Source organism: Tachypleus tridentatus, chromosome 5, assembly GCF_004210375.1.
Source record: "Tachypleus tridentatus isolate NWPU-2018 chromosome 5, ASM421037v1, whole genome shotgun sequence".
Lineage (NCBI taxonomy): Eukaryota > Metazoa > Arthropoda > Merostomata > Xiphosura > Limulidae > Tachypleus > Tachypleus tridentatus.
In genome coordinates, this window is record NC_134829.1 from 51,328,717 (window position 1) to 51,352,407 (window position 23,691).

Genomic DNA, 23,691 nt, shown 5'->3' on the forward strand with positions numbered 1-23,691 from the left:
TAGACCTTAAAATATATAGATGTAGCAATACAAACATACATTTAACACTCCTACGAAAAGTGGGGCCTAATAGGCCCCAGAGCAACTTGAAAGGTTATTAATATTACGCTAATAATTTTGTATTTAAATGAAATTGCCATTTAAATCCATTAATGAATGGATTAACGAGATTCCCACTGTCCCTATCTACTATCTAGCGAAACCACAGCCAGGAGAACGGGCTTGGAGAAATCAGGACTAGAAACGTCTTTTCGTAGGAGTGTTAAAAGTTTATATCATACATGTATCATTCAATATGTAATTCGGCCAATATTTTTATAAAATCATATGATCTAGTGAACTATTTAATGGGGATTAGGGTTGATATGGTTTGTTTTAAATTTCATGCAAAGCTACATGAGGGCTATCTGCGCTAGCCGTCCCAAATTTAGCAGTGTAAGACTAGAGGGAAGGCAGCTAGTCATCATCGCCCAACGCCAACTCTTGGGCTACTTTCTTACCAACGAATAGTGGAATTGACTGTCACATTATAACGCCTCCACGGCTGAAAGGGCGAGCATGTTTGGTGCGATGGGGATTCGAACCCGTGACCCTTCGATTACGAGTTGAGTGCCTTAACCACGTGGCCCTGTCAGGCCAGAATTACGGTTGGCAAACCATTCTACCCCATCTGCCGCTGCTACTGCGATGGGTGTCATCGATTTCATACAAACTCCACCGTTGGAGATCCCTGCTTCACCAGTTTAGTTATGATTTTGAAATTAAATTAATTCTAAGGGGTGTTTGTGTGTGTGTTTTTCATATAGCAAAGCCACAAAGGGCTATCTGCTCAGCCCACCGAGTGGAATCGAACCCCTAATTTTAGCGTTGTAAATCCGGAGACATACCGCTGTACTAGCGGGGGGCAATTCTAAGGGGAGGGAGAGAATATCGTTATATTTTTATGTTAAAATTGTGTACCAGTTCTATACTACAAAAAATTTCTAATGAATTAAACTATATTCTTGGGCGTTTACCAATTTATCGCGAGAGGACGTGTTTAATGTTATTTCTTTTGTAATATGTGTTATAATTACTTATTATTATTATATTGGTACTGATAGTAAGTGTGTGAAATTTATACTAATTTTTATCGGGTTGAAACATAAATGAACTATTCCAAACCAGGTAAGTCTCTTTAGGCGTGCATGTGTATGAACATTAAATTTAAGATTGAAAAGGTAATATAATCTTACCTTGAAACTGAATACTTCTAAATTTGTATTCATACTAGTTGGGCAAGGTTGGAGTTCAGGATGGTAGGTAGGTTTTGCGTGTTATATTCCACGCAATTTAGTACAAGTGTAGTGTTCAAACGATAAAGCATACGGTCGCGTGATCACAGCAAAAAACGACAGGCTTAGGGTAATACGTATAAAATAAAGTTTTTCAACCTTTTCGGACCAATAGCATACTAAATATAACTTAAACTATTAAGACACTCAGAAATATAGCAATACAGATATTTATTTAAAGTTTTAGATTATACGTGTGTTATTTATATGCAAAAACGGCTCGTTTGGGCTGAGAAAACACTTTACATAGAAGAGCGAACAACGTTTCGACCTTCTTCGTAAAGTGTTTTCTCAGCCCAAACGAGCCGTTTTTGCATATAAATTTCTCAACAAGTGGGTTTCTCGTCATCACTGATTATACGTGTGTTATTTATTAGAATTATTGAGATGTTTTGGCCTATTCCACTGTACGTGAACACTCAATAGTGCTTATAGCTACTCAGTGAGGTTTGAAATTTTGTTGTTTTTTTTGAAGCAAGGCCCTTACGAGTCTAACCAATAAAATAGTTAGATAAAATTACATATGAAAAGTAAAAATACGGGGCACAAGTTGGTCAGCTTCACGATACATCGGTTGAGAAACAGACACAAAGGACAAGAAGCGACTACTTGTCGCCCCCGGCCACCCATTTTTAGAGGGCCGAAAGATTTTTAAACCCAAATTTCAGAAGCAAATTTGATTTGCTTTGTTGTCAAACAAGTGAGTGGCAGAAACATAATATCTGTGGTGACAAAAAACGGTTGTTTGAAGCACGATTGTTTTACTCGAAGAATGTGCTAGTGTGTCAAGTAATTTATTAAAATGAAAATAATAGCTGGGCTTGATCTGAGAAGGAAAAACAAAATGATTTAAGATTTAATCTGAATCTACTAATGTAGTTAAATACAAAGAATATACATGCTAAACAGTAGAAATATTGCTATCGGAGAAGAAACTTTACAATTCATCTTCAGAGTCATAATGAGTGGTCTAAAACCAAATCTGTAATTACAACTACACACTCTTATAACTGAATAATCATGCTGGACAATATAATTTATATGTATTTATGCATTGCATAATACTATTAGTCATGGAGTAGCCTTGCATCTAGATGGTGTTATGATATACTTATCTGGTGAAATAACACATGAATTTCATCATTTCTTGTCATTGAGAGAATTAGTCAACATTGGATCTCTCCCTTAACTAGAGGTGACAGGGATTCGATGTATGAAATTCAAGATTTGTTTGAATTTAGTGAAACTTAAATAGTAGATGGCATACAATGAGTTATGATGAATACATTTTACAGTTTCTAAATTGGGCAACTGGTTGAATTATAATGGTGACATTATCAGCTGAAACCCCTTTGTTTATGTTAACATTTTGTGCTGTATAAGCACTGTATCAGCCTTCTTTACCTATTGCAATATCTATTTTTTAGACTATAATTAATTAGATCCTTAGTAAAAACTCCAAATTCTTGTGACCATATCTTTGCTACTGTTCCACCTTTCATCATTAGTCACTGTTATTTCTTCAGAGATCTGCATGTAGAAGGTTCTGAGATTTTTTACTTCTAACATGTGCTGCTACTGTGGATGCAGTCATGATGGATGTTTTAACATTCTTCTTTGAGAAAAATCCATCTATCAAGTTCAATGTTCCTCTGGCAACACTCAAAAATAGCTTTGGTTCCACAAGGACACTAATTATGGTAGAAATGGTCTTTTGCTAGATCAGAAGGTAAAGAAAAAGGTCTCTAACCTCAAACAGACTGTGAAGAATGGTTACATAATTTCTTTATAAAATAAATCAGTAAATGTGACTGTAGATGGTAAAGTTGACAACCATTTTAAAATAATATTTATTTATATGTATCTTTGATGACTTATAACTCTTGACTGAAATACATCACACAGATTAAATATTTGGATGCAGTAAGTCTTGGGTTTTCTGATGGTGTAGGTGGTTGCTCAAAAATACTGTTAATGGAATTTGTAGTTTCTTGTCCTATCACTGAGAAACATTTTCATCTCTGGTTTAAGGAAAGATCCTTTGTTAACACTGAATTAGTTCTCAGCCTAGTCTGGATTTAGACATAAATCAAAAGTTATGGGAAAACTTTTGTTATCATAACTATTAGTTATATCATGTTAAGTATATAGAAGAATGAGAGATGTGGCATCAGCTGTCATACAAGTAAGAGACAACTATCATCTTCTGTAAAAGAGAGAGATTGATAAGAATAGTTATAAAATTAAAATTACAAAAAGTAACTAATGATGTTAAATGTTTTACAATAAATGTTTTTATTTGTGAGTAGGTCAGAGTTTTAAATATGTACTTTCAAGTATATGAAAGAATTGGAAACTAGTTTATCTGGTATTTGGAAGAAATTTAATTTTAACTAATTATAGAGTAGGTTTAAGGTTTTGAAACATAAAGCTAAATATTATAATGTGGGCTTAACACAAGGTTTAAATTCATCAAGTGTTGATTTATACTTTGACAAAAACTATTTTTACTTGTATGTAGTGATGTATGTTTGTGTAATGTTGTAATGTATTCAGTTAATATGAACTTGTTTAAATATACTGAATTGCATATAGATAGATATTAAAGTAAGTACTGCCACAGTCTACATGTTTTAGTAGTTAACAGTAGTAATTCTGTTTCTGAACTTGTATCAAGCAGGACTGAATCCAGGACCTCTTGCTCACCTTGTAGGTTCTTTACAAACAAAACTAAAGGGTTAACCCCCTATTAAGAACTTGTTCACTACTCAAACTATCACATTCTTCTTCTAAGAATCACGATCTGTGTTTTAGTTGATCCGTAATTATTATATGTGAATGAAATTGCTTCTGTTTCTTATGAGTGCTCCTTGAACCAAACTACAGAGTTATAACACACTAGTAACTACAAATAAGAGTGCCCATATCCACAATGTGTTTTACTTACCTATCCATAATCTTTCAGTTCTTCCATGATTTCTATCAAAATATAAATAAAAATTCTGTATTGTGCCTTCATGATTTCTGCAGATGATAATTAATTTGCAATATGCTACTTCAGTTTACAATGTGCTACTTTAAGTAAATGTGCATCTTTTTGTTGTTGTAACAAACTTCAGTCCAGGGTCATTCCATGTCAAATCATCCAGGGGGCTGCAGGTGACCCCAACAGAATGCCTTGAAAAAATTCACATGTGCTCATCTACCCATTTATTGAAAAACTACCAAAGATTAGATCAATATTTCTAATAGTTTCTGACTTACAGCCCTGTAAAATTTTGTTCTTTTTTGTTTATTTTCGGCCAATTTTGGCTGCTTAAAGCTACAAGAGTAATGGTGGTAGAAGGCTGAAATTGGCTACACTGACTGAATTAATCTCACAGAATTCAAAAATGGTCTCAAATCAAGTTTATCTCTCTTTTTCATAGTGAGGCTGTAAAATCACCTGAAAACCCAAAATCGTAAAAATAAGCCATAGCTCTAAACTTAATATGATACAAAACTGATTTTGTTTTCTAATTTCCTATAACATATCAGTTGATAAATCAGCAATTGTTGTAATTAAGTCTGTTAGATCTCCTGTAAAAAAAATTAGTTGCATGCTACTTTTCATGATTTAGCTAAAAATAGCCCTACTTCAGGCCACAGTTTGACCATGTCACCAGTTATTTGGCCTTTTCAGATTTGTACCATATATTCTTACATCTCTGAATATGATCTACAAAAAAATCAGGATGGTGTTCAACCTACTTTTTGAGTTATAATATTTTAAAGTATCCTCTGACCATACATTGTTTACTTAAAAACAAACATTCAGTTCAGGTGTGTTACTGTGTGCAAATATATCCATACAATTTTGAAAAATACCTGTCAGAATTTTATGAATTCCACTGAAATATTTTAATCAGTCTTTCACAATGTTAAATAATGAAGTTGTAAGAAACAAGAAAGAATTAATTCATTTCTGAACAAGTTTATTGACATAACTAGTTAGATCACATGGCAATGCAAATATATTATGTATGCATTACAGTTATGCAGATATGGCTGAGTTTAAGATTCATAATATAATAAATACAAAGGTAAATCAGACACAAAAAGCACAGTGCTACAACAGGGGATAACTGAGAAAGATTATAGTCACATCAAACTTCAATAATCATGACAATGAAATGTTTCAAAAACTGCTTTGGTGATAAATTAGCCTTAACAACATCAAATAAACATTGCTTTATTTAGACAGCTTGAATAGATGTCTGAAATTCGAGTGTGATTATCTTGAGATCACTTTGACTTAGAACATAGTGGTGAGCACAACTGCTTTGCATGGTAGGTGCACTTATCAGACAAAGAATATGTTGGAAAGGAATCCAGCTTTCATCTCTACGTGACCTTGCAGGCCATGAGAACAGTTCATTTCTTGATTTCTTCATAAATGACACCAACACATCAGAATGTTCATCTGATCTATCTTTTATGTTTTCCACATACCATTCATGATCGTATAAGCATGCCACATATTTCCCTGGCTGATAATTGTCATTGCTATTATTAGACCCTATTTGAGCTGCTGCAGCATCACTTTCACTGCTACTACCAACAGTTACAATGGTGTATACATCATCATCTGATAGTCTTCCCATATAGAATGTGTTGGTAGAGTGGGGAATAAAGCTATGATGTGACCTAATACCTGTCACAGTTTTGTGGTTTCCAAAGCACTCAAGTAGATCAAACTTTACACAACTCTGCAGGACTGATTCCTGATTAACAATAAAGAACTGAATGCCCTGAATGTGGTCCTTTGTCCAATGGTACATATCAGAGACACTTAAAATTTGATAATTTATTATTTTTCACAACCTTGATTTTTTGAAGATCATGTTCAGAGATGTAAGAATATATGGTAAAGGCTGATTAGAATATTTCAATAGGATTCATCAATTATTTCACAATTGTATGGATATATTTGCACACAGTAACACACCTGAACTGAAGCTTGTTTTTCAAGTAAACAACGTATGGTCAGAGGATACTTTAAAATATTATAACTCAAAAGTAGGTTGAACACCATCCTGATTTTTTTTGTAGATCATATTCAGAGATGTAAGAATATATGGTGAAAATCTGAAAAGGCTGAATAACTGGTGACATGGTCAAACTGTGGCCTGAAGTAGGGCTATTTTTAGCTAAATCATAAAAAGTTGCATGCAACTACATTTTTTTACAGGAGATCTAATAGACTTAATTACAACAATTGCTGATTTATCAACTGATATGTTACAGGAAATTAGAAAACAAAATTCAGCTTTGTATCATATTACGTCTTAGAGCTATGGCTTATTTTTACTATTTTGGGTTTTCAGGTGAACTTACAGCCTCACTATGAAAATTCTAAGAGAGATAAACTTGGTTTGAGAGCATTTTTGAATTCTGTGAGATTAATTCAGTCAGTGTTGCAAATTTCAGCCTTCTACCACCATTACTCTTCCAGCTTTAAGCAGCCCAAGTTGCCCAAAAATAAAAAAAAAATTAATTAAATTTTACAGGGCTGTAAATCAGAAACTATTAGAGATATTGATCTAATCTATGGCAGTTTTTCATTATATGGGTAGATGAGCACATGTGAATTTTTTTAAGGCATTCTTAGGGGTTACCTGGAAAATTTTCCATAATCTGGATGATTTGACATGGAATGACCCACTAATACTTTATGCACACAAGTTTCATAAATTCCCTACTACATAATTGGACCAGACAAACACATACTTTAGCTTGATTGTAATGTGGAAAATGTTTTATTTGTAGTGACATATGAAACAAAGACTTTGTATGGTTAAACATGTATTGCAGTTTCAAACCCTCTATAGGAAAGTCTCAGTTTAGATCAGGATAAAAGGTTAATAAAACACGACTTCCAACTTTACAACTTGCAGAGGAAATCATATGTTGTTACTTTTATTCCATCAAATAATGTTTGTACAGACTTGCTATGGTTTAAAAGAATTGAGTTTCAGTATTATAACTGCACTGTGAGTTGTTTTTTTAACTTATTTATTCATATATATTTTCTATCCATAAAGATACAACTTATTTACTTATACTAGTTTGTTTGTTTTTCCTTTTGTTCTATTGAATTAAATTTTGAATGATCCAGAGAACACAGTAACTATGAGATAGAAGTGGTATTAAAGAGAACATAGTAACTATAAGATGGAGGTATCAGCTAATTCAGTGGTATTAAAGAGAACAGTAACTGTAAGGTGGAGGTATCAGCTAATTCAGTGGTATTAAAGAGAACACAGTAACTATGAGATGGAGGTATCAGCTAATTCAGTGGTATTAAAGAGAACACAGTAATTATAAGATGGAGGTATCAGCTAATTCAGTGGTATTAAAGAGAACACAGTAATTATAAGATGGAGGTATCAGCTAATTCAGTGGTATTAAAGAGAACACAGTAACTATGAGATGGAGGTATCAGCTAATTCAGTGGTATTAAAGACAACACAGTAACTATGAGATGGAGGTATCAGCTAATTCAGTGGTATTAAAGAGAACACAGTAACTATGAGATGGAGGTATCAGCTAATTCAGTGGTATTAAAGAGAACACAGTAACTATGAGATGGAGGTATCAGCTAATTCAGTGGTATTAAAGAGAACACAGTAACTATGAGATGGAGGTATCAGCTAATTCAGTGGTATTAAAGAGAACACAGTAACTATGAGATGGAGGTATCAGCTAATTCAGTGGTATTAAAGAGAGAACACAGTAACTATGAGATGGAGGTATCAGCTAATTCAGTGGTATTAAAGAGAACACAGTAACTATGAGATGGAGGTATCAGCTAATTCAGTGGTATTAAAGAGAACACAGTAACTATGAGATGGAGGTATCAGCTAATTCAGTGGTATTAAAGAGAACACAGTAACTATGAGATGGAGGTATCAGCTAATTCAGTGGTATTAAAGAGAACACAGTAACTATGAGATGGAGGTATTAACTAATTCAGTGGTATTAAAGAGAACACAGTAACTATGAGATGGAGGTATCAGCTAATTCAGTGGTATTAAAGAGAACACAGTAACTATGAGATGGAGGTATCAGCTAATTCAGTGGTATTAAAGAGAACACAGTAACTATGAGATGGAGGTATCAGCTAATTCAGTGGTATTAAAGAGAACACAGTAACTATGAGATGGAGGTATCAGCTAATTCAGTGGTATTAAAGAGAACACAGTAACTATGAGATGGAGGTATCAGCTAATTCAGTGGTATTAAAGTATTAAAGAGAACACAGTAACTATGAGATGGAGGTATCAGCTAATTCAGTGGTATTAAAGAGAACACAGTAACTGTAAGATAGAGGTATCAGCTAATTCAGTGGTATTAAAGAGAACACAGTAACTGTAAGATAGAGGTATTAGCTAATTCAGTGGTATTAAAGAGAACACAGTAACTGTAAGATGGAGGTATCAGCTAATTCAGTGGTATTAAAGAGAACACAGTAACTGTAAGATGGAGGTATCAGCTAATTCAGTGGTATTAAAGAGAACACAGTAACTGTAAGATAGAGGTATTAGCTAATTCAGTGGTATTAAAGAGAACACAGTAACTGTAAGATGAGAACACAGTAACTGTAAGATGGAGGTATCAGCTAATTCAGTGGTATTAAAGAGAACACAGTAACTGTAAGATGGAGGTATCAGCTAATTCAGTGGTATTAAAGAGAACACAGTAACTGTAAGATGGAGGTATCAGCTAATTCAGTGGTATTAAAGAGAACACATTAACTATGAGATGGAGGTATCAGCTAATTTAGTGGTATTAAAGAGAACACAGTAACTATAAGATGGAGGTGTCAGCTAATTCAGTGGTATTAAAGATAACAGTAACTATAAGATGGATGTATCAGCTAATTCAGTGGTATTAAGGCTGTTTTGTTTCATAATTTTAGTTTGTAAAAAGAACAATAGATCTTTTCATATTTGCCAGCTTTTAATTTGGTATACATTTCACTTCCAGTTCCTGACCATGGGCATAATAGTGAAGGCTGGTCTTCATGTGTGTGTGATTATCCTGTTTATGGAACTGACCATCTTAATGGGGCTGTTAGATGAAGTTCATACAGAATGTGGGTACCAGTTTTATGCTGAAACATTCTTCCAAGTACCAAGTCTTTTCCCGTCATGGTTAAAGATGCCTGCAAATAGCCTTATTAATTCTGGATATATAGCTGTAGGAATGTATGGGCTTTGGCTTAGCAGAAAGTTTTGCCACAAACCAGATTTTTCTTATTGTCTTGCAGTTTTCTCTTGGATGGCTGTATGCTATGGTCCCATTCAGTTCTGTCGCATAGTTACCCAGAACCATCGAGCAGCTGTCTTAGACCAGTGGGTAACGTTACCATTTTTTGCTTGGGTTATTGTATGGTGCCTTTGTGTGTGCAGTGTTTTTTCCAAGTCATGGTGTATGTGCATTTCATGTCTGTCTGTTATGAGCTATTTCCTTACTTTGTTGACCATTTATGGATTTGAAATTGCACTCGGACTTCACATAGCTGTAGCCATTGGAGCTGCTACTTGTGCACAGTACAAGTATGGAGACAGAACTTCACTTATAGCTTTAATAGGTGCTTTTGCAAACTGTTGTGGTTTTGTTTTTCTAAAACTCTATGACCATGAACTTGCCAGATGGCAGATGTTTCAAACACTGACTGGCCATTTTTGGTCAAAAGTTTGTGACTGTCTCCAAATATATTTTGTCTGTGAATTTTACTGTAGGTTAAACTCAGACAAGATACTAAATCAGAAAATCGGAAAATCTATGTAGTGTAAAGTATTTTGCAAAATCCTTTCTTATAAACATGTAGGTAATAGATGAATCTATGAATTATCAGCTTTGTAATATTTGTTTGATATTTATCAAAGTCAACTATTAATTTGACCTGAAAAAGAAGTTAACATATGTAGTTACATTTGTAGTTACATTTGTTTGCTTCAGTTAATTTTATTTCAGTTATCTGGATGAAAACAAAGTTGTAGTTTTGACAGTCAGTAAACAGTCGTTACCTTTATGCTACAATGTCATTGTTAGCATTCTTCCCATATCATTAGTGTACTCCATAATAAACAGCATTAGTCTTGTAATCTTTATTAAGATATCAAAATTTTAATGACCTTTGTGGTAAAGTGGTATTAGGTTACCTCAGTTTTGAAACATGCAGAAGGTGAGACCTTAAATACAGAGTGGTGCAAAAGTAGTTATACAGACTAATAATATACAGTTGCACATGTTGACTCTTGAACAGCAACTAAATCAGCCAGGGGTCACTACTAGGATGTCATTGCAAGCTTTGGTGTCCTAGCTCCTGTTTTATGTAACAGAATTATTACATATAATACATACCTATAGGCCATGCCATCTATGATTCTTTTGATGAAAATTTCCTATAGACATAGATAAGTTGCAGTGGCACAATCAAGGTGCTTCCACAGTCACCAGACTGAATGAATGTTTCCTTCTGAGGAGTATTCAAGGATAAAGTGTAGAGTAGAAAATCACAGAATACTGACAAAATAAAAGGATACATCACAGACACATTTACAGAACTTGATGGACAGAGAGAGATGTATCAGAAAGTTTGCAGAAATGTGGAAGGCAGACTCCAAGATTGTCTGAATAGCAGTGACTTTCCATTTGAATGCATGTGGGATTAACTTTCCCATAATTCCATGTCATGTGTAAAGTGCTGTTGAATACATTATCAATTGTATACCTACTTTTGGGCCATACTTTATATATATATATATACATGTATATGTATTGAAGATGTTAAAGTTTTGTGAATAGCATTAACAGTAAGTTCAATATGTGACTTATGTTTTTTTAGATAGAAGTCCAAAACTGTTTTATAAATTATGTGTATTAAAGAATGTTTCTATTCTATCGCATAACACCTTTTGTTTACTGTGTTGAAACTAAGACTAAAAGTAATATGGAAGTTTCATACCATACTTATGAAAACTAATTCTCCTTTTAAAGTTGTGTATCTTTATTATTTTTGTGAGAATGTTATTAACATGACCGTCAGGAGCCAAGGGGTGTGATTACACTACACTTTGTTGAATACTAAATGCAAGTAAAACCCAGAAACCCCCAAAATGGGTTCTGATGGTTTTGAGACATGTTTTAGTTTGTTTGTTGATAAATTTTTAAAGGAAATACAACATCCTCAAGATTTCATACCAGCTAGTGCCCCCCCTGGTACAGTGGTAATGTCTATGGATTTACATCGCTAAAATTAGGGGATCAGTTCCCCTCGATGGGCTCAGCAGATAGCCTGATGTGGCTTTGTCATAAGAAAACACACACACTAGCTAGTACTAAGGTCTAACAACTGGAAGTATATTCAGTGTGTGTCAGTAAAGTGATTCTCAGCATCATTAATTAAGCAACTTAACCTTTTATACTATCACCTTTCTATGTTTAGCTTTCAATTAAGATATGAACAATTTCACTTGTGATTCGGTAGGGTAGGTTAAAGTATTACTGTAGTCAGCAGTGGGATGAGCAGACAGGAACACTTTGAAAGCAGCTACTGATGTAATATTGAACTCGGCTTGCTGCACAATATCTGCCAAGGTGGTTCTAAACGTTTTCTAAATAGCTGTTTGTCACATGGAGACTCCCACGCTTCTTGTGCTTGGTTGGTAAGCTCATTCTCATTTTAACAAATTTCAGTCAATTACTACTGTAAATCACTTTTTGTAGCCCAAATGATAAAATAATTTGGAAAATGCATTCTTTTTAGCTAATAAAAATGTCCAAGAAATTTCAGTTAAGAAAAACCACACTTGACAGTATTTTTTTTCAACAAAAATGTTCCCCACTGACTTGTGAGGGGCCTGTTAATAAAATTTGTATTTGTTTTATCGAGTAATCTACATACTAATGAAAGCATAATGAACACATTGTTATAGAACTCTAGCAGTAAAGCTTTGAACTATCATTTTAATGTTAATTAACATTATATAATACAGAATTCATAATACTTTTGTAAAATACCTATTAATGTGAATGAACAATTTGTTTTTAATTTTGGTGCTTTGTGTATCAGTATTTTTTATTTTATGTATTTTAAGTTTAACAACTTACAACGAATTATCTTTGTTCTACCAATGAATCATTACTAATCAGCTTATTATTTTCTGATAATGAACTTTTTTGAGATTACACAAAATTATCACCTTTGGTTTCAAACTTTAAATAAAAATTTTATGAAGTTTTCTTTGAATATGTGAAAATATAAGTTTGCTGAAATAATTCTGACAACAAAATACAGAGACATATCTGTTCAGAATAAGGAAATCTGACAAATAATACTACAATGAAGAAACCATAAGAGATGAACTAAATATCAAGAAATCATGATATTGTGAATATTAAAATGCTAAATTATGTACTTTACTGTTTCTTTACAAATACTGACGTAAAAATGTTTATGATGTCATAAAAAAGACATTTTGAAAATTTATGAACTCTGCTTTAGGTGAATAATTTGAATGTTATTTTATTCAAATTTTAGTGTTTTATTTTAAATATATTTTATGAATATGAATAATTTATCACCAAACCTACACAGACATTGAAATTTTATTTACCTTTTATAACTATCCTGGTAGAATAAAAATTGTTGGAAGCAGATATTAAGATAGGCACAAGAGAATTTAATGGGAAATAAAGTTTTAACAAATATATTTTAATTGGTTTAAACATATATGTAGAGATGTAATCAAAATATGAGTAAAAATTTATGAATCCTTTGTGAGATTTTCCAGTGTGGTAATTTTAGAAAGAAGCAGATTTATATCTCAGTGATATGATGGTAACTCACACTACGATGATATTAAAAAAGGATAAAACTTTAAGGTGTTTAATTTAACTAGGTGAGTTTTACACATTTTCTGTTGCTTGCATGTAATAATAAAATTTGTTTTCACAGTATTTCATCATTAACATTTTAAAGCTTTATACCGTAAAATGCTGACTGTTGTTCATTGTAAGTACTAGCCAATAAAAAATATATTTTATTATAAGTATTATTGTTACATTTTAAATATTACTTCATCTTGATTTTGTTATGCCTTGCCAATCTAACTTGAAGGTTTTTTAACCCTTATAAAACAATTAATCCTACCCTCGTCCAAAATAAAACAAACAAGGCTGTAATATGCTATTGTTCACAAGAAGGCTAGTACTTTCCAAATGAAGTCATTTCTCACTTCTTAATTATATGCTTCCAAGATGGGTGATACTTCAATTTAATTTATTTAAGAACCCATGTTTTTCTATCACTGATGTTCACTTTTTTTTTTTTTTACCAGTTGAGTAATGTTTCAAAACATACACCTTGAAAACAGTTACTGTATGATAAGAGACGTTTCTAGTTAAATGGTGGTAAATGTTTCAAAATTCATAAAGGGAAACTATTTTAACTCTTAGTTTATTATTATTACTGCTTGTATATACATTTTCAAGAAAATTCAAACAAAAATATGTACTCAAATAATGACTTTGAATAATGTTTCATGAAATTTTAAGCAAAACACGCATATTCACGAAAAATAATATTTTCGACAACAGAAATATAGGTAATTCTTTATAAATACCACCTTTGAAACCTTCGATTTCCCTCTGTGGACTCAGCAAATAGCCCTATGTGGCATTGCTGCAAGAAAACGCGCACAGCATTGTAACTCCTAACATACTATACAATAAAACACGATAGTGGTAATTATATGCTAAATACAGAAGTAATAAAAAAACACCTAATTTTGAATATTACATGTAGGGGAAAACAAGTTAAGCAAAGACACCTTTTCGTCATTGAAGATAACGTAAGGGCCTGGCATGGCCTAGCGCGTTAAGGCGTGCGCTTCGTAATCTCAGGGTCGCGGGTTCGCGCCCGAGTCGTGCCAAACATGCTCGCCCTCCCAGTCGTGGGGGCGTTATAATGTGACGGTCAATCCCACTATTCGTTGGTAAAAGAGTAGCCCAAGAGTTGGCGGTGGGTGGTGATGACTAGCTGCCTTCCCTCTAGTCTTACACTGCTAAATTAGGGACGGCTAGCACAGATAGCCCTCGAGTAGCTTTGTGCGAAATTCCAAAAACAAAAAAAAACAAACAAGATAACCCACGCCTACAGCGTTGTTTGTAGCCGATAATTAAAACATAATGTTTGAACTAGTATTTTATTTTTTTCAATTTAATAATCATTGCTGCTTTAATACAAAGTTAGTTTCTTTATTCAGGTTACGAATGTTAATTAGTAATATAAATCGATGCCAAATTTGACGTCCACTTTTGAGAAATCTCCTTAAATATTCTTGCGAAATAACCTGGGTTCCTTTAAGGGGTTTAATGGGTGAAAAGTTATCTTTCTGCAAACCATTAGACCGAAACGATTTGTTTGGCACAATTTCGAATTTGGTTAGTCAACAGTTTAAAAGAAGGGGTTTGGGGAAATTTCCATGTTCCCCATGGGGTAAGGTGAAAATTTTAACATTTTGTGTAACCTCCTGTACCTAGACGATTCCTTTAGGAGCAGTGGTTTAGCAGGAGTTACGTTACAACAATACATTAACTGCGAATCGTATTGTTTAGATGATATATTTTTATACAGGCCTCGGCATGGCCAAGTGGTTTAAGTTAGTCCACTCATAATCTGAGGGTCGCGGGTTCGCATTCCCGTCGCACCAAACTTACTCGCCCTTCCAGCTGCGAGGGTGTTATAATGTGATGTTAAATCCCACTATTCGTTGGTAAAAGAGTAGCCCAAGAGTTGGCGGTGGGTGATGATGACTAGCTGCCTTCCCTAATTTAGCAGTGTAAGACTAGAGGGAAGGCAGCTAGTCATCACCACCCACCGCCAACTCTTGGGCTACTCTTTACCAACGAATAGTGGGATTGACCGTCACATTATACACCCCCACGGCTGGGAGGGCGAGCATGTTTAGCGCGACCCTCGGATTACGAGTCGCACGCCTTACGCGCTAGGCCATGCCGGGCCCACACATTTGGAAAGAATTAGTTCGAGCTCCTAAGTTACTATCAGGCCCGACGAGATCGGGGGAAGGGGGGTCAGTGCCCCGGGTGTCTAGGGGCCCGGGAGAAGAGCAGAAAAAATCGTAAAAATAAATAAATCATTAAAAAATTGTTACGTTTATTCATTCACAGCTACATACATGTACAATGAATACTAACATGGTCCGAATTTAACTATTCTCACAGTGGGAATGACCTCAAGATCATAACAGCAATAAATTTGTCATCGGGTTATATCAATCGACTTGGTAGAACTAGTACGTAGGGCTACCAGAAATCTTGTAGCGCGGAGATGCGCAGCTTGACGTCAAAAATGTAAATAGGTCATGATCAGTGATGACGAGAAACTCCACTTGTAGAGAAAAATATATATGTAAAAACGGCTTGTTTGGGTTGAGAAAATTTTTTCTCTTTCTTTCTTTGTGAACCTGACGAGGACACGTTGTTCGATCCTTTACGTAAAGAATTTTCTCAACCCAAACCAGCCGTTTTTACATATATAAATAGGTCATGCAGTTGCGCCCTATCCTTGGTGGAGTGAAATCGCGTCGCAATCTCGTCTCACACTGTACAGTCTGCTGTCTTTTACAGTTGTATGTAGCGCGAAACTCGAAAGGCCCATCCTAAATTCTCAAAATGCGCACATGTAGGCCTAGAAATTTATGAATACATCCAACAACAAGAAATAACTTCTATGATTACTTATAAAGTTATAAAATATATATAGTATCTACAGCGTTAGCTGCAGACACGTCAGTCACACATGTCTGTGACTATGTTGTGGTAATTTTACGGATATTAATATTATCTGATATTAATCAGCATGTTTGTTGGAAACAGTTCGCATACTAATTAAATACTGTCCGCAGCTAACTTATCTCAATTTTTAGTTATTTAAACTACTGGTATAAATGATACAACAATATATTTAAAAAGGTTTATAGAACTTTAAAATGAATGGTAATGGATTAGTCCGTTAAATACATGAAAATATTACTTAAACATTTATAGATCTAAACTTGCTCATAATTATGAAATATATTTTGGTTACTTTGTACCTGGTATTTGAATGAAAACCAAGTTATATAAGTACTTCTTGCCTTAAAGCATTAAGAAATTTTATGGATTGTTCACTACCAAACTCAGTGTGATATAATTGGACTGTCAGGGCAGTTATCATTGTTAATCAGTTTACAGAGTCGCTTTTGTAAATTTTTAGCCAACTGACAAGTATGTCAATTTGCCATACGTAACTTTTTATCAAGTGTTGGTAAAACTAGTTAATCTTTATTCAGAATAATACAAATTCCTAGCCATATAATTTTTATACAGTAACTATATAACTGTGAATGTGATTTTCTTGACAAACCTTGTATTGAACACATTTTATCAATTTTAATGATTACATATTGACTTTGATATCTATAACTTGCCAGTAATTTTGGTAATTAAAAAAATTGATTTTCTGTTCCTTATTTGATAACAATATTATTTAAATGTCAACAATTTATAAGTACAGTTCATAATTTCTGACTGGTGGTGGGGGAAGCCCCGGGGTATAGTTTTCCAGAAGTAGGTATGGTTATCTCAGAACCTGTTTTATGACAAGTCTTTTCAGATGGAGTAATATATATATATTATTTCAGTAGGTTGTTCAGTTAGTGAAGATTGCATTTCCCCAAACAATACTACTTGCATTGTGTGAACTGTGTATTATTTTTCTATTTATATTGGGATAAATTTATATGTTTAACAACTACGTGGGGTTAATTTATTCTTTCTGAATGGTTTCTCCGTTTAGTGTGGCATTCACAATTTAAATTTGGCAGTTTCACACGTTATTCATGCATAGGTCTTATAATATTATATTGAACAGTGACGTCCATTTCATACCACCCAAGAGAGGTCGCCACAGTATGTTGATTGTGAAAAGTATCTGACGTCATTTTCTTTGTGAACCTGACGATGACCGAAGAAGGTCGAAACGTTGTTCGCTCTTCTACGTAAAATATTTTCTCAACCCAAACGAGCCGTTTTTGCATACATATTTTTCTACAAGTGGGTTTTATCGACATCACTGACGTCATTTAATTATTTGCGCATCTCCCCACTACAAGATCGCTGGGACTACTATGGATACACGCGTACTGAATCAGCCAGTAATTGCTATGAATAACGTATAATGTTACAATGTTACAGCTAGTATGTCCTACGTTTCGACTATCTCTTTTAATAACAAAATATCGTTGTTGTTGTTTTTTCATTCGTTTTTACCTCACTGTCTTGAAATAACATCAACTGATTCTAGGCTAGCGTGCAGTGAGTGACACAGCAGTGCTTCATGAAACAAATCGTCGAGTTTGTTTTGTTTGTTTGTTTCAATTTCGTGCAAAGCTACACTAGGGCCATCTGCGTTAGCCATCCCTAATTTAGCAGTGTAAGACTAGAGGGAAGGCAGTTAGTCATCACCGCCAACTCTTGGGCTACTCTTTTACCAACGAATAGTGGGTTTAACCGTCACATTATAACGCCCCCACAGCCGAATGGGAAAGTATGTTTGGTGAGACGGGGAATCGAACGCACGACCCTCAGATTACGAGTCGAACGCCTTAACCCATCTGGCCAGGCCGGGCCGGGCCCAATTCGTCGAGAAATCATGGCTTATCAACACAAGTCGGAAGCGCAGAATAGAAAAGAAAAATAATTAAAAGAAAAGATTGCAACCCAAGGGCAGATTCGTCTGGACAGTCTCGGATTCTTTGGTAACAGTGATACAAACAACAGTTTATTTTTGATGGTAGCAGGCCTTCATGTAGCAATAACACTATCTCTGACCATAGTCAACTCAGTCAAGATGCAGACCATGCGGTCTCTGATTATAGGCATATATAAACTGACAATAATTCCAACACTGACACTACTAATGACGAGTTTGAGTCTAAGAAAAGTTCAGAAACACAGATAGAGCCAATAATAAACGAAGGTACTGCAGGAGAGCAACTAAAAACTTGACATTGGAATGATAGAAAATGAAACTCCTTCACGCTCTCAGGTAGAGGAGGCCGTTCGTCGAGGTCCAGAAAGCCTTCCGAACTATTATCCTGCTGATGAACCTTTCCACCTTCTCTACCTAAGACCACTGTGCCAAACGATGAGAAAGTGTCACGTGATTTGGTAGCCTGGAATAACACGAAACAAGCGTTCTTTTGTTTTCCCTGTCGGCTATTCAGCAAGCTTCCAGCACCAGCTCGATTGTCCCTTGCTGTGTACTGGGGCTTTCCCTCTGAAAAATCTTGGAAAAAATTGCATGATAAAATACCAGAGCACAAAAATAGTACTAGCTACAGAACAAGTTACGTTGAATGGCGCACCATGGAATTACGTCTTTCATCCAACTCTGTCGTGGATAGTCTACTTGTACAGAGAATTCAGAATGAGTAGTTGGCTTGGAACCAGGTACTTCACCGAATTCTTGACGTTACGTTGTTCCTTTGTGAACGTGGTTTAGCCTTTAGAGGAAACAACAATCTTATCGGAGATCCTAGGAATGGCAATTTTCTCGGGATTCTTGAAGTGATTATCCATTATGATCCGCTCCTTGCAGAACATCTTTCAAAGGTGAAAGAATCACAAAAGGAACACCACCATCTGTAAGTGCTCTATTTGTCCCCAGAAAGCCAAACCGAATTCTACAATGCTGTGCTTGAAAGGTGACAGATGTCATTTTAACAGAAAGAGCAAATGCAAAATACAATTGCATTATTGTTGATGTAACTCGTGACTCTGCTCTTGTTGAGCAAATTGCGTTCATACTGCGATATGTCCACTTGGAAAGTGATACAAATAGATACAAAGTGCAAGAACGATTTCTCCAATTTTGTGGACTGTAGCAACAAAACTGGTGAAGAAATCGCAATACTTATCCTTAAAACTCTTAAGAAGCATCTAATCCAATAACAGATTATCGTGGACAAGGTTACAACAATGGAAGTAATATGGGTGGTCAGTATAAAGGTGCACAAGCTCACATTTTAAAACAGTGTCCCCCGCCACTTACTCTTCCTGTGCGTGTCAGAAAGCTGCCCAAAGGTGATAACATTATTCGGAATCATTCACAAACTGTGTAACATCTTCAGTTCCAGTCTACAGCAGTGGGAAATTTTGAAACAGAACGTCGGTTACTCTCTATACAGCATGTCGCAGACGCGCTGGTCTGCACGAGTTGATAGCGTCCGGCCTTTTGTGGCTCACATAGGGGGACTGAAGACAGCTGTTCGAAACGTACTAGAAATGAACCTAAAACGCAAGCAGGCCTAAATGATATACTTACCTATCTTGAATCGTTTAAATGTGTTATTATGGCCTCTGTTTGACTGAAAATCCTGACGGCAATTGACTACAGGAATAATGTCCTACAATCGACAGACACAACACTAGACATAGAGATTGAGAATAGCAAGAGTCTCATCGAAGATCTGAAGTGCTTGAGGAATGACTGGAACGCCATTTTGGATTAGTCCAAGCTAGTTACCAAAAATGATGGCATCGAAAATTCCCTATCATTGACATGAAACGACGGAAGAAAAAGAAGTTGTTTGCAGTTAGACAAGAGAAGATACCACAGACTGTGATCCAGAAGACAAATTCAAACATGAAGTCTTCTGTGTTCTTCTTCATTTTGTCCTTGGGAATATGACGACAAGATATGACGCAGCAATGAAACTGGAGTCAATATTTGGTGTCTTATGGAAGTATCCACATCTGAAATCCGAAGTTGTTCATGACCTTGCACAAACACTGCATATGAACTATCAAGCCGATGTATCAGCAAACCTTGTACAAGAGTTGGAACATCTGAGAGTGATTCACCCAGCGAATTTTGGTCAAAATGCCTGCTACCTCTTGCGTTGCTGAATAAGCTTCACACCTTGAAACTGGAGGCATTGTTTCCAAACATCGTGGTCCTGCTGAAAATCTTTTGTACCTTGCCCATCACAGTTGCGCAGGTCGAGCGTTCCTTCAGCACACTTTTAAGAGTGCAAAATGTCATGCGTTCTACTATGTGCCAGAATAGACTCACAAGTCTTGGAACACTAGCTGTGGAGGCTCGTCTGGCGAGGAGAGTAGACTTTGAAACAATTATAGACATGTTTGCTAAGACTAAAGCACGCAAGACTTCATTGCTCTAAAGTTGATTAATTTTGTTTTTTGTTCTTGCAATTGTTCATACATAAAATGTGCGTTTTCAGATTTTTGTTTTGGCCATTGTCATCCCAGCATCAACGCAGTAGGTATTTACAAATGTGTATCAGTAATGGTGTTATTTTTAGTGTATGTGTTCAGCCTATATATATTAAAAAAGCTCTATTGCCTATATATAATGCTTTGACACTTGGTATGTAATAGGAGAGAGGGGGGCTCAATGCTTTCTTCCCTGGGGCCCATAATGGCCCTAGTTACTACACTCTCCTTATTGACTCACATACATCCTCTTTGGATCTCTGTATGTGTGTGTTATATTTCTGAGGTAATGAGAATAATGCCCTGAGAGGGACAGTTTATTTGTGGAGGCTAAACCTCTTACACGTGTCGCCCCTGTGTGCAAGTAAAGTAGTAAGACTAAGAAAACAAAATGGGTAATATTTAAAAAAAAAAGAAACATTACATTTCCAGCATGTAGTTTAGTTGTATTTACTATTGTAAATAAGGCAAATGATCCATGACTTCGGTTATTACAGTGTTATGGTTACCTATAGTAGCCAGTGATCCATGACTTAATAACGGTGTTATGTAAACTTTGTATGCACCAGTTATCTTAGCTATATAATCTCTAATCCCAGTGTCATTGTTCTGTTAGATAAATCATAAGTGTGGCATCAGTGTATTGTACAGTAACCTATCAATAAAATGAAATTTACATAAACAATGTTTAAACTAACAGTAAAGTATACATACAATAATAACAACACGTATGTACATGTTACAGGTACTTCCAAACCTCTACTGTATCACAGTTCTTGTAAACTTGTCTACTGTACATATTCAATACATAAATAGAAACATAAAAAAGGTTAACATTTATAAAAGTAACCTTCGCCTTTGTACTAACCTGTTCAATGATTTTTGTTCTTGTCACGTCTACATGACTAATGCATAAGCTGGATAGAACATCATGGTAAATATAAACTTACATATGAGTCTATCAACTAATGCATAAGCTGGATATAACATCATGGTAAATATAAACTTTCATATGAGTCTATCAACTAATGCATAAGCTGGATAGAACATCATGGTAAATATAAACTTTCATATGAGTCTATCAACTAATGCATAAGCTGGATAGAACATCATGGTAAATATAAACTTACATATGAGTCTATCAACTAATGCATAAGCTGGATAGAACATCATGGTAAATATAAACTTACATATGAGTCTATCAACTAATGCATAAGCTGGATAGAACATCATGGTAAATATAAACTTACATATGAGTCTATCAACTAATGCATAAGCTGGAAAGAACATCATGGTAAATATAAACTTACATATGAGTCTATCAACTAATGCATAAGCTGGATAGAACATCATGGTAAATATAAACTTTCATATGAGTCTATCAACTAATGCATAAGCTGGATAGAACATCATGGTAAATATAAACTATAAATATACTCTATCAACTATGATGCGATTTTATCCTTTAAATGAAGATTGTCAGATTGAAATATATATGCAGGGAAGGTATATAGAAATTCAATATAACTATATAGTTACAGGTAGGATATTACTTCAACATCATAAAGTTGCAAATCCAATGTGAAATACTAGTATACGCCATGAATTCTGCTAGAACCACGATGCGTTTGGTTTCTTATACTGAAGAGACCAATATTTGATTTATTTTCTCCCAGATTAATAATAAAAATATATATATAGTTTTATTATTGTTACTGAAATGACTTTTGTTTCCAAGATCTTAAAGATTTGTTTTCCTGACATGTGTTACCTGTCAATGATTAATCCCTAGTTTATTTCTTCTGATGTTCACTATAAACGACACGTAGATAGAACAATGTTTATAGGAGTATTGCTACAGTGGAGTGTTATAGTAATTGACGTATCCCCTGTCCAAGAGAATATTTCAATATTAGATACAGAGTCCCATTTGAAAGGAGTGAAAATGGAATATATTTTATTGGCCTATTATGACGTTCACTGAATGTGACAACTGACTAATGCTGTCAGGGAACAGAGTTCATGAGGTGACGTCATCCACAAGACAAAGAAAGAGAGTTAACGTTTTGGACCCGAGTGTGATTTCTTAAATCAGTACTCTGTTATTCAATCTAGGGGAAGGACCTTATTTTCTTTCGGAAGGATCATTGTGTTTTGTTTTGAAACATTTAATCCTAAGAGGGGGGAGGCGACAATTAAAGAAGAATGAACTATCTATTAATATAAAATATTTTTCTTTATACCCAAACATATAATATTTTTGGTAAGTGAGATGCACACTAGTTCTTTGTTTGTATCTACAGTTGTGGTTTGCAGATATACCATGTGTTTTCCCCTTATTTAAAATATTAATTTTAAAAAAAATATTTATACATTTAATATGTGTTTTAAACATAGAAAACGGGTCAAAAAATGCATTTTCTCCCTCCCTAGTTGGCCCAGCATGCCCAGGTGGTTAAGGTACTCGACTCGTAATCTGAATGTCGCAGGTTCAAATCCCTGTAACACCATACATGCTCGCCCTTTCAGCCGTGGGTGCATTATAATGTGAGAGTTAATCCCACTATTCATTGATAAAAAAAAGAGTAGCCCAAGAGTTGGTGGTGGGTGGTAATGACTAGCTGCCTTCCCTCTAGTCTTACATTACTAAATTAGGGACGGCTAGCACAGATAGCCCTAGTGTAACTTTGCGCGAAATTCAAAACAAAATTATTAATTCAAAAAATACAGAAAAAAATAGGTAGTTTAAAATGTAAATGCAAAAAGTGAAGAACAACGTTTAACGTTTCAGACGTAGTGTTGACATTATTTATTTAAACTACAGATCAATATTTTAACTCTCCTAAATATTACAGCTCTTAGACATGGAGTCAAAATAGGGGCTTGTAACACTGTATCTCAAACGTCAAGCTTGTTTGTTTATTATTTTCGATTGCGTTTTCACTTTAAGACACCTATCTTGTTTCTGTGTTTTTTTTTTGAGATACGTATTCTCCATTTTAAATTA

The 23,691-nt window shown here is 34.8% G+C and overlaps 1 protein-coding gene across 5 annotated transcripts; it reads left to right on the forward strand.

Moving 5' to 3' along the window:
• Positions 1 to 1,037: 1,037 nt before the first annotated feature.
• LOC143251159 (transmembrane protein 187-like) lies at positions 1,038 to 13,162 on the forward strand. 5 transcript variants are annotated; one of them, XM_076502556.1, is made up of 3 exons: positions 1,100 to 1,167; positions 2,861 to 3,075; positions 9,363 to 13,162. In XM_076502556.1, the coding sequence occupies exon 3, from the start codon at positions 9,372 to 9,374 to the stop codon at positions 10,167 to 10,169; it is 798 nt and encodes a 265-aa protein (XP_076358671.1). In that variant the 5' UTR covers positions 1,100 to 1,167; positions 2,861 to 3,075; positions 9,363 to 9,371; the 3' UTR covers positions 10,170 to 13,162. The 5 variants fall into 5 exon arrangements, with proteins under 5 accessions (XP_076358669.1, XP_076358671.1, XP_076358670.1 ...); XM_076502555.1 differs by having other exon boundaries at positions 2,861 to 3,063; XM_076502554.1 differs by lacking the exon at positions 2,861 to 3,075 and having other exon boundaries at positions 1,038 to 1,167.
• The last annotated feature ends 10,529 nt before the right edge of the window (positions 13,163 to 23,691 follow it).